General features: G+C 42.6%; 1 protein-coding gene across 1 annotated transcript in view; it reads left to right on the top strand.

Moving 5' to 3' along the window:
• B4galt6 (beta-1,4-galactosyltransferase 6) overlaps window positions 1–12,508 on the top strand; it is a 73,875-nt gene that overhangs the window by 14,212 nt on the left and 47,155 nt on the right. Inside the window, exons 2-3 of the mRNA XM_008828840.3 lie at window positions 3,472–3,588; window positions 11,954–12,067. Of these exons, the coding sequence (XP_008827062.1) occupies window positions 3,472–3,588; window positions 11,954–12,067 (231 nt within the window). The remainder of the gene's footprint in view (window positions 1–3,471; window positions 3,589–11,953; window positions 12,068–12,508) is intronic.

The raw sequence follows: 12,508 nt of genomic DNA, 5'->3' as shown, positions 1-12,508 counted from the left end.
GTGTGTGTGTGTGTGTGTGTGTGTGTGTGTGTGTGTGTGTGTGTGTGTGTGTGTGTGTGTGTGTGTGCGCGCGCGCTTGCGCTTGCGCTTGCTTCCTTCTGGAAAGCATAGCTGGTAAATAAGTTGTTTTTGTGTCTCGTTACGCAGAGGCAATTAGAAAATGAGCTAATTAAAGAACACACAGCATGGTTTTAAGTAAGGAGTGATTTTTTTTTTTTAGTGTATTCTTGGGTTTCTTAAAAACCAAAGGCAAAAGTGAGAAAAAATTCACATTTTTTTTTTGTATTACGCGCTTGCGCTTGCTTCCTTCTGGAAAGCATAGCTGGTAAATAAGTTGGATTTGTGTCTCGTTACGCAGAGGCAATTAGAAAATGAGCTAATTAAAGAACACACAGCATGGTTTTAAGTAAGGAGTGATTTTTTTTTTTTAGTGTATTTCTGAGCTGTCTCAAGACCCAAGGGCAAAGCTGAGAAAGACTTCCTATTTATTTTCTGAATTAGTTTCTTGCAAATCGGAGTAGAAATTTTAGACAAGAATTTCTTCTTAAAATCTTGCCAGCGACACAGTGCCTTTTATATTAGTGATAATTAGCAAGGATTTAGCTGAATGTGGGTTGGCGTAGCTTAATGGTGTTTTCTCATGCTGGTTTGTTTAGCGTGACTTGCAACACATTGACACTTCACTGTGTCCCTGTAAACTGCTCTGCATTTAAACACATCTTCATTCCCAAATGGGTTTTCATCTTTAGGGACCAAACCCACAAGGCCCATTCACCTGAGGACTATAATTTACTTATCTGTAAATGATTTTAAATAAACAAATACATTTTTTGACTGTCCAGCTTGATGCCTAACGTTTCTTTCATCCATGTAATGTATATAAAATGTACTTATTTGGTAAACAATTCACCTTTGATACAGTAATCCATTTTCCTAAACAGTTTAGTTACGCTAACTGTATACTATATGAATTTTAAAGATTGTAATGTCTCTAAGACTCAGGATAATGCCTTTATACCAAGCATCTTAACACCCACTCAAAAGTGCAAAAACATAATAAAATCTTGTTGTGTTTTTAACCTGGCATAATAAATTCAAGTCTAAACAAGTTGAGTCTAATTATAAGACTCCTTTCTAGAAAGCATGTAGCCATACTCTTTACCTTTACTTTAGTGTGCATTAAAAGCATGATTAAGGGTGCTCAGTGGTTATGTCCACTTACTGCTCTTCCAGAGGACCTGGGTTCAGTTCCCAGCACCCTCATTGTAGCTAACACTCATCCTTAATTCCAGTTCCAAGGAATTTTCTGGCTTCTGTGAGCGTAGCACACATGTGGTACACTTACATATGTGCAGGCAAAATACTCCTATACATAAAATAATAATAAAATCTCTTTAAAAAGGAGTGTGATTAAGGTAAACCTGGATTTCTATTTGTCTTGTTCTTTTGTGGGTTGAAAGTGAAAGCAAAGGTTTTGTGGTGCTGGGGACTGAAGCCAGGGCTTCCCATATGCTATGCAAGCTCTAGTAACTGAGCTACATCCCCAGTCTGTGCATTCAATTTTTTTGAGAGTGTCCTGATTCTGCCCATTGTCAGCTTTATATCCTGTGGACAGATTCATTAACTGATTCTTGCTGGTGTTTGGCTTTGCTGAGGGAATGGCTCTCTCCTCTGACAGGTGGGCTTTGTAATTAAAGAAGTTGGCAAGGAAGGGGCTTCAGGGAGCACACACAATGCTGCCTCTTTAAATGATGGGGTTGGAGTCCAGCAAGCTTTCCCAAGTAGATTGAGGCCCCACAGAGGAACTTCTGACTTAGTTTCCTGTCTGCCTAAGGGGGATGGCACCTGAATCAGGGTGTCCTGTAATCTTTGTCAGTTTACCAGTTTCTCCCAAAGAGGGAAAGTAGAGGCTTAAAAAAAAGTATGTGTATGTGTCTGTGTATGCCATGTATGTGCAGATGCCCATAGAGTCCAGAAGAGGGTATTAGATCACCTGGAACTGGAGTTACGGGTGATTGTGAGCTGTGACTTGGGTGTGTAGAATGGAACTCAGGTCCTCTAGGAGAGCAGCAAGTACTCTTAACTGCTGGACCATCTCTCCAACCCCCCTAGGGGCTTTGGTTTTGAAAGATTTAGCAGAAAGAAGTAAATTGTCAAAACTTAAAATACATATTGAGGGGCTGGAGAGATGGCTCAGTGGTTTAGAATGCCGGTTGTTCTTGCAGAAGATCCGGATTTGAATCCCAGCACCCACATGGCAGCTAACAGCTGTCTGTTACTGCAGTTCCAGGGGATCTGACAGCCTCTTCTGACCTCCATGGGCATTGCACGACACGGGTGCACTTACCTACACGCAGGCAATACACGCATACACATACCAGGACAGCTGGGGCTATAAGGAGACCCTGTCTTAAAAAGACCAAAAAAAAAAAAAATAAAATAAAATATTAAAAAAATGCATATCAATTGTTGATTTTTCATCTTTTATGACTGAAAGGAGGTATAAAAGTTCAAGTAATTAAGTTTTAGAAGTGACCAAAATAGATACTGATTCTGAATTGCTCCTCCCCTCAAACACATTGAGACTTGGCTAAGTATTTGAAGATCATTTCCATTTTGGTGCATATATTCACTGTTAAACAAGGAATCCTTACTTTGTTAAGTTTTTGGTTTTCCGGAATTAATACATAGTTAAAGAAAGTGAAATAAATTTTTTTTTTTTTTTTTTTGGTCTTTTTGAGACAGGGTCTCTCTGTAGCCGCAGCTAGCCTGGAACTCATTATGTAGACCAGGGTGGCCTTGAACTCACAGAGATCTGCCTACCTCAGCCTCCCAAGTGTTGGGACTAAAGGCGTATGTCACCACGCCCAGCTAGAAAGTGAAATAATATTTTATTTATTTATTTATCTTTATTTTATGTGTGTGAAAGTGAACCCGCTTTGTGCAAAGCCCATAGAAGCCAGAGAGAGAGTTGGATCCCCTGGAACTAGAGTTACAGATGGCTGTTAGTTGCCGTGGGGGTGCTAGGAACCAAACCTGGGCCCTCTGGAAGAGCAGCCAGTGCTCTTAACCACTGAGCCATCTCTCCAGCCCCAGAAGAAGAAGGAAGTGAATTTTAAACTACAGGATTGAGTGCCTATCAGAAAATGCCTTTTTGGAAATGAGTATGTCTATACATTTTATAGTGGTTAAGGAATTTACTAAGATTTTAATGTTTCTTTAGTCTTGTTCTTTTAGATAGATATTGATGCTTTAATTGTTTTCATTCCCATTTTCATTCCCATTTAAAAAATATGTTTATTCCTTTAAGTTTTTAAAGTAGGAAATAGTCATCTTATATTTCATTTTCCCCTGGAGCCTGGTAATTCCCCAAAGGTCATGGAGTGCCTGCTTTCGGGCACCTCTCTAACTCTGAATATTATCTTACTAGAAAAGGTTATAGTAACATGACATTCTTCTTTTCTTTTATAGCCAACACGTATCTCTTTATGGTACAAGCTCGAGGTATCATGCTGAGAGAAAATGTGAAAACAATTGGACACATGATCAGGCTGTATACAAATAAAAACACCACCTTCAATGGGACAGGTAAGGCGGCTTGGAGGACTGCGCAGCTTCCCTTCGCACCCCTGGAGCCACAGAGCAGGAAAGTCCGCCTCCAAGTAACTCACTGTTAAAGATGGAGGCCTCTCCTACTAAGTGTGCTGCTAGATTGTAAGATATTTGGATGTAATTAGTAATACTATGACCTTTAAAGATAGTAAAGGACACATTGATAGTATTAGAAATCAATAACTGCTCTTTTTTAAAAGTTGACTAGAAGTAGTGTCTCCACATAGGCCAAGTCCTAATAGACCAAACCAGTGATTCACTGATGGTATAAGTGGCTTCATTTCTCTGTCGTGGAAGGGTACTGATGCTTCTCCATGGCAGTGTGCCTACAGTGTCTGCCAGAGTAGTATGATGTCACTTTGGAAGGTCAGTGGGTTTGTCCATTGTTACATCCTTCACGTTTAGTATCTGAAGGCGTCTGTGCCAGCACAGCAGCATCTCCTTGTCCCACTGCAAACCTCCAGTCCAAGTTCTCACTGTCTGTTTCCTGCTCCGCACTGGAAGGCCTTTGTCTCCCAGTTACGGTGGGATTCCTGCTTTTAGAATTTACTTTTATTTTATGCGTATGAGTGAGTGTATCTCCTGAATATATCTAAGTGCATCTGTGTTGTGCAATGCCCGCAGAGGACAGAAGAGAGCGTCAGATCCCCTGGAACTGGAGTTATGGATGGTTGTTAGCCACCATGTGGGTGCTGGGAATTGAACCTGGGTTCTCTGCAAGAGCACCCAGTGCTCTTAACCGCGGTACCATCCCCCTAGCCTTGCCAAATTGATCTTTGTTCACCTTTTCTTTTAACCTTAGTCTTGTTCAGATGGACGTCTCGTGTAGCTGAGCTTTCAGCAGTGTGGCTCTCATGCCTTCTCTTCTGCATTAGCTGCTCTTTCCCGTCATCATCAGCCGTATTATAAACACTTTTAAAGCTTCTTTAGGACCCTGCTGCTTGAAGACGTTGATTGTGAAAGTGTTCATTTAAAAGTCTGTTCAGCTGGATAGGCCTTAACTAAATAAGACAGAATGCATGAAGTCCATTGGGCCGGGGAAGGGTATGGGGAGTGCAGATAGGGGAGGGGACCTAAATATGATTAAGATGTGTGAAATGCACAAAATTCAATAAAAACAATAGAAAAAGAAATCCATTCAATTGGAAAAAAGTTTCAAGTATGTTTAAGTTACTATATTTATCTGTGTCATTACTAAAAATTAAGATTTTTCCACCCTGGGATATGAAGTTCTATATGTGGGTGTTGAGCTTGGCTTAGGAGCAGTGGTGGCTGGAGGAAGATGGTGTGCTCACAACACCTACCCTGTAAAAAACAAACTCTTCCTTCCTCTCCCTAAACTGTAATTTTAATAAAGATGAAGCAACCAGTGGGTACTTGGTACTTTGATGAAGAGTTGTTTACCTGTATGAACCTTTGAGAGCTTTTTATATGACTCCTCTGCTGATGGGAAAGGTGTTCTTAGAAGACCGTCAGCCACCACACTGGTTAGGAAGCAGGTTTGGTTCTAACAATACCAGGAAATATGAGGCTTTCTGTTCTCAGGTAAAGTTTTGGAAGCTGGTTACCTGTGACTGTCATGGGGAGACACAGTATGCTTTTCCACCTGCTCTGCTGCCCTGCTCATGGCACAAGGGACTTCGGGGACCCCAGTCAGCCACCTCTGTGCATGTACTTGGGTCAGCAGGAAAGGGCAAAGGAAAGGGGAGGGGAACAGGTGGGGTCCTCCTTTAAGAGCGTCACAGAGTCCTCCAGTCTTTCCTCACCGTCTCACTAGCCAGGATGGAATCACAGCCACATGAGGGGCACCGGGAAGGATGGTCTTTGAGTTGAGCTCAGTGGTGCCCCGAGGGAAGTTGGGTTCTGTTATCTGAGGAGAAAGGGAAGTGGAGTCTGCCTCAGCGGCTCTGGGGCTCTGCTGGCTCATTTAGCCAACATTTATGGAGCAATTAGTACAGGTCATGTTCTTAAGTAGATACGGAAGATACAGTGTTAGAAAAGCTTTCTTCTTGTGTCTGAGGAACCCCCAGGCTCCTGGGAGAGATGGAGGCATACTTGCTTATAATGCATATAATTATTCTGCACAGATTTAGACAGATATAATTTGCAAACGGAGGCCAATAAAATGTACAAAGACCTAAGTGAGCTCTAGAGGAGAGTGGATTAATACCTAGCGACTAAAAGGTAAATAGGTCATGATTTTTATGAGCATGCTTGATTTCAAAAACATTTCAACACTCTTATCTGACATTAGGTACCATCAAGTATAAATAGATATATAATACTTCTGTATAAAAATCAGGTGCTATCAGAATCAAACGATGCCTTTCCTTTTAGGAATTAAGGAAATAGGTGTGTTTGTTGAATAATGGCTATAGCTAGTGATCAGGGCTGTGCAGTGTAGAGTGAACCCAGCACATTTCCTTATTTGACAGATGTGTAAAGTGAGATCACTGGGTGTGGCTCACTTGACCCTGCTGGTCAGAGACAAGCAGATCAGAATTCTCCAGAGTTCCCTAACCCCTTCTAAGTTTCCCTTTAGTAGAATGAAGCCTTTGAGAGGCGTCCTTCAGTCCTCTTTTCCTTTCCCTGTCCTTTCCAGTTTACTCTGGATGGGGGACATGTCTAGAACTTTCTGTTTAGTGTTTTTCTTTTCTCTGGGTGTGGTTCCAGAAAGGAGGAAGTGGACAGGGCCTGTAGCTCATTTTGTTCCCATCCTTTCATTAGATGAAATAACGTCTGCCTTTCAGGGCAGCTGAGGTGGATTTCAAATGCGCTTGTCCTATGTACCTTTGGAGACTGTGTAGGGCTTTGAAAGCAGTGGTTAGACTTGTGAACATTGCTAACCCCACCTTTATAGGAATAATGGTTTTGTGGGTTTATTACAGTATTGTCTCCAAAAGCTTAAACCATTCTGCTGTATAATCAGCCGTAGCATGTTTACCTGAAATATGTTTCTGCTCTGTCTTCATTACCTTATAGATGCTGGAAGTCAAAGACAGGTTGATTTCAATTAGAAGTGATGTCCAGGCTCGAGGCTGGGGTGGTGTATGGATTTGGTGGGAATGGCACAAGATAAAGGGATTGAGCATTTCTGTAAGTCTTGCAGTGACTTCAACTCCTTATGGTCCTTTACAGTGCTGTGGCATTTGAAAATTGTTTGGTTTTAAAAAATTGGATAAAAGTGATGATTGCATTTTTTAAATGAAAGATTGAGTTATTCTAGCCCTAAATTAAAAGGAAGATTGTTCTCTCTGGCTTTCCTTCTGACCTCAGTCAGCCCATAGGGAGTGGTGGATAAGTATGTTTTATAGAAAGATCTAAGCATGAAATTTCAGGAAGTTGGATGTGGGTCTATAGCGTCACGACATGTGGTAGAAAAGAGGCCCAAATATTGTTAATATAGAACATTAGGAAATCACTTGAGGGCTGCAGAGATGACCCAGCAGTTAAGAGCATCCCCTGCTCTTACAGAAGACCTGAATTTGGTTCCCAGGACCTGTAGCAGGTGGCTCACAGCTGCCTGTAACTCCAGCTTCAGGGGCTTGGATATCCTGTTCTGGTCTCTGTGGGCATCTGAATGCATGTGTGGATACTTAGACACAGACCACACACATGTAATTAAAATAATAATTAATTAAATCACTTGAGATTTAGATGTGGTGGCTCAGACCTGAAATCCCAGCATTTGGGAGGCTGAGGCAGGAGAATGGGTGCAAGTCTGAGGCTGGGCTGCACGGTGATTGAGTGCCAGGCTACCCTGAGCTACAGTGAGACCTCAATGCAGCCAAATAACCTCAAAACAGACAAGCATAGTACTAGGGGCTGGATGACAATATTGGTATTTTTTTGGCCTCAGAATTAAAAAAAAATATTTTATTGATTATTTTTATTTTATGTGTATGAGTGTATTGCCTGCATGTACGCGCATGCACCCATGTCATGCAATGCTGCGGAGGTCAGAAGAGGGCTTCGGATTCCCCTGGGACTGGAGTTAAAGATGGTTCATAGCTGCCATGTGGGTGCTGGGAAATGAACCCGGGTCCTCTGCAAGAGCAGTCAGCGCTCTTAACCGCTGAGCCATCTCTCCAGCCCCGGCCTCAGAATTATTTTAAAAAGTGAGGTTTAGAGCATACAAAGGCACAGGACTCTGGGACAACATTGTTTATTTTTTATTTCCAACTGCTATAAATGTGTAGTATATAACAGGTGCTTCAGGAAAATTGAAGATAGTAAGAATAATCATCTGTATTAGTTACTTTTCTGTTGCTGTGATAGAAACACTGACCCAAAGCAACTTACAGAAGGAAGAGTTTATTTTAGCTTACAGTTCCAAAGGGGCAAGAGTCCATCATAGTGGGGAGGCATGGCTGCAGGGGAGCGGAAGCCAGTTTCTACATCTTCAAGCAGGCAGAGGAAGCAAGAGAGCTACTGGAGATCCAGAAAGGCTTAAGAACTCTCTAAGCCCGCCCCCAGTGATGTCCTTCCTCCAGGATAGCCATACCTTCTAAGACTTCCCCTCAAAAAAGCCCCACCATCTGGGGACAAAATGTCCAACTACTTGGCGCCTATGGGCAATGTTTTCATTCAAACCACCACATCATCCTTTTTATATAGCTAGACTATCTGTTCTTTCTGGTGATGTATATAGAAAGAAGTTTTAAGAAGATGAACTCTGTGTGTGTGTGTGTGTGTGTGTGTGTGTGTGTGTGAGAGAGAGAGAGAGAGAGAGAGAGAGAGAGAGAGAGAGAGAGAAAGAGAGAGAGAGAGAGAGAGAGAGAGAGAGAGAGAGAAAGAGAGAGAAACTATGTAACTTTAAACTTCCTATTTTGTATTTTTTGTTTTAACCATTGATTTCATATCAAAAGAAAACTATATGAAATGCTTTCTTCATATTTTTACTTTAATACCTTTTAAAAACATAGAAGAGGATTATCATAACACCATCTCCTCTCACTCCTCCCTGAGTTCCAATCTTCAATGAGAACAACCTTTAATGTTTAAGTTTATTCTGTATTTATTTTCATGTCTATTCTGTCCTCCCTCCCTCCCTCCCTCCCTCCCTCCCTCCCTGATGGAGCCAGGGGCATGCTGGGCATGTGCTGTAGTGCTGAGCTCACCCCAGCCCTCCTCTGCTGTTTGGCTTATCAGTTGTAACCTTTCCTGCCTGGGAAGAAAGACACTGGGTATTTGACAGCACACCCTGCCTCCCCAGCCCCTACCCTCACTATAGCATCAGGACTCAGCAGAGCTCAGAATATAAATGAGGGTTGGTTTGCTCCTGGAGTCAAACAGTTGTCATTGTTTTGCCAACTTTGTATTTTCAGTGACATTGCTTGGTAGCTCTTTCCTCTGTTCACTAAGCTTTCTGCACATTGATCACTGGGGTTTTCCTGGGCTCCTTAGGCACATGGTGGACTGTGCTCATGAAGGATTTCCAGGATCCCATGCTATCATTCTCTCTACCAGTGTTGCTTTTGTGTGGTGGCCAGCTTATTTGTTTATTTCATTTTTGGAGACTTGGGATTCATCCTCTTTTCTTCTTCTTTTTTATCTTTTTTTTGACTATCAAAATTTATAAAGAGCAATAGCTTCCTCTTAATTTTTCTTCTCTAACTGAGTATCACTGAACCCATGGCTGTGGGAACATTGCCTTCCAGTTCTATGAAGTATTCCTTTGTTATGATTTTTCTGATTATTTGGTCTCTCCTCCTGCATCTCCTCCTGTTTTTCTCTACTGTTTTCTAGTTTTTTTTTTTTTTCCTTTTCTTTTCTTTCTACTTTCTGGGAAATTGCTTTGACTCTATGATAACTCTTCCATATGATTTTTAACAGTTTTCACAAACTGGGGCTGGAGAGATGACTCAGTGGTTAAGAGCACTGGCTGCTCTTGCAGAGGACCCAGGTTCAGTTCCCAGCACCCACATGGCTACTAACAGTTTTCTGTTACTCCAGTTCCAGGGGATCCAGCGCCCTCTTCTGACCTCTGAGGGTATTGCATGATATGGGTGCACTTACATACATGCAGGCAATACATTCATGCACATAAAATAAAATAAAAACGGTTTAATTTTCACAAACTTGTAACTTTTAAGAATTCTTTTGGTTTTTCTTACTGTGGACCTAAAATAAGAATGATTTTTCAAATGAAAAAAAGTTTAAGTTAATTTTCATAAGCAGAGAAGTCTATTTATTCATTAAAGGTAAGCAACTCTAAAGTGTAAATCAAGGAGTTTGACAAAGCTATGCTGAAACTCAGGGTAGTAGTAGTAAACTTGGGTATTTTTAGCAACAGTAAAGAATCCTAACTCATGTTTTACAGCAGCTCCTCGCAATGGGGCAGAACAGAAGTCTCTCTAAAAGGAAAAATTGTTTTTAGAATGTGACCTGCAATTTGATATATCCAGATACATGTTTATAAAGCATCTGGAGAGGTTCAGAGACTCGTGAACCTCATGGTTTGGTTTATGTTTAGTGCAGGGCAAGTCTCTCAGATGCATTTGCGTGAGGGTGCAGAGTGTGGCCCTGAGGGGCGTTTCTGTGGCCTTGCCCTGTCCCTGGGCACATAAAAGCATGGCTGTTCAGTCTTTCCTGCCCCCATGGCTTGGAGGGGTTCCCTGTCAACTGCTTTCCAGGGTTCCTCCAAGAGGCCTGGGGACCCTCTCACAGGACCCTTCCCATACCCTGGTGGAATGGGCCTTCGTGGTATGCCAGTGCTGGTCTCCGTTTATCCTGGTGGGGTTTTTGGTAGTTCAGTTAATGCCTCACTGGTGTGCCCTGCAGTTCCTAGCTGGGATTTCCATGCAGGCCTTTGGGAATGGGCCTTCTTCTTTTAGCGTCTGTTCTTCCTTGATTCTACCTATAAGCAGTCCTGGAAGGGCCCTCTTTCCTCAGGGGACAGATAGAGGCTGCATTAGCTCTGAAGTGTTGCCCTGGTTCCCAGGCTGCAGCCCCATCCACTCCATTTGCTGCTGATAATTTGTGTACTCTTTGTGTGACTCTTTTCACGTGCATCACAACCTTGTGCATGCCGTTTTCTCATGGGTCAGAGGGCTTGGCTTTTACAGTCTTTCCACCAGAGCAGGCTGCTGAAGATTGGAGGAATGTGCCACATTTTCCTAAAGGGTCTGTAATGCTTCATTTTCTGCGTCCTTCGTTGGACGCTGTGGTTTTACCACTATCTCTTAGACCAGCTTCCTTCATACAGCAGGAAACAGGCACATCCTGGCTTTCAGATTTTGCATTTTATAACTTTACCCTGGAAGAGGCCGAACTATGATTTGGGTTCCATGTTCAAAATTGAATGTTTGGAACTGCTTTATGTGGGGTCATGTATGTACTTATGTCTGAGTCTCTCACAACCAAAACCACTGAATATTTTATGGGCTTTTTCTAAGCTCTTCAGGTGAGTATGTGTGTGCATTTGTGTGTGTGTGTGTGTGTGTGTATTCACTCTTCTACACATGTGTGGAGGCCAGAGGTTGACATCAGGTGTTTTCCTGTATCACTGTGTACCGTACTTTTTGAGACCAGTGGTCTCACACTGAACATGGAGCTTGCTGTTTTGGTTAGACTGATTGTTCAAAGAACCCCTTGATTCTCCTGTTTCCCCATCTCCCCCAGTGCTGTGGTTATAGATGTTTTTGTGGGCTATGGGGATCTGACTTCAGGTCCCCACTTAGCCATCTCACGAGTCTCCTCAGGTTTTCTCATCCTGTTGAATCGGAAAATGCTGGTAGCAAGGAGCAAGTCGGAGACCGCAGTGCCCCGCTCTGAAATCGAGCTTGTGCTAAAGGGAGGATTTGAACTTGGGCTTTGACTTTGGTGCTGTAGGCCATTGCCCTGTGTGTATTGTAACTTGCTGACCCTCGGGAGAATGGGCCAAATTGAACAGCTCCAGGCTTCCCAGGGTGGCAGCCTGCAGGGTAAGAGTGACTGACAAAGGCCGTGTTCCAGAAGTTAGCTGAGTGTGTAAATGACTTCTTATGTGTGAGGTGCTGGGGAGACACCACGAGCCCCTCTGCTCTGGGAGGTTGGTGGTAGAGCAGGGACAAGTGTGGCTGTTGGAAGGCGGAGGTCTTGTGTGCCTTTACATCTGGCCCAGCTGTGGAGGTGTGGAAGTGGGTGGCCTCCTACAGCTGTGACAGGCACTGTGGTGTGTGTGTGAGGAGAGGCGACATCCTGCTGAGGGCCCATCTCAGCTATGCTGTGGTTCCCAGGCTGTTGTTCCCAGTGCCTGCTCTCACTGTCCCCTCAGCCCATCGGCAGCTTCATCTGCAGGCCAAGCAAAGGCAGTGTTTGCATTTAACTCTCTCTTTCTGTTTTCTCTTTTCTCTCCAAGATTATCCTGAAGGCAACAATTCCAGTGACTATCTTGTCCAAACTACAACATATCTTCCAGAAAACTTCACGTATTCACCACACCTCCCCTGCCCAGAGAAACTACCTTATATGCGTAAGTGTGAGCTAATTTCCGCTGAACTCTTTGCTTGTGTCAAATAGAAGGAAAAAATATGATTTGAGCACGTCATTAGACAGATCGATCATGAGTGTGGGTACTAATGTTTGTCCTATATAGAATGATGTTTTATTTTTTGTTTTTTATTTTTTTGGGGGAGGGGTAAACAGCACCTTTTTTGAAGGCAGATGATTGAGAAACTGAAGAAAATATAAAAAGAAAGAGGAAAATGACAAATATCCATATTTCTCCCATCTAGATTTAAAAATGGATACTTTGACTTACTTTCAAATTATTTTAAGGCAGCTTTAAAAAGAATAACCAATGTGTATCCTGTCTTTGGATATATTGGGACATTATAGGCTCATCTGATGTTCTTTTCGAACATGAGCCCAGTGTTAGTTCTCCACCCCCCCCCCCAAAAACAAACCTCATCCC

This window comes from Nannospalax galili, unplaced genomic scaffold (assembly GCF_000622305.1).
Source record: "Nannospalax galili isolate Female #2095 unplaced genomic scaffold, S.galili_v1.0 scaffold252, whole genome shotgun sequence".
NCBI classification, from domain to species: Eukaryota; Metazoa; Chordata; class Mammalia; order Rodentia; family Spalacidae; genus Nannospalax; species Nannospalax galili.
This window is presented reverse-complemented; position numbering and strand designations above follow the sequence as displayed.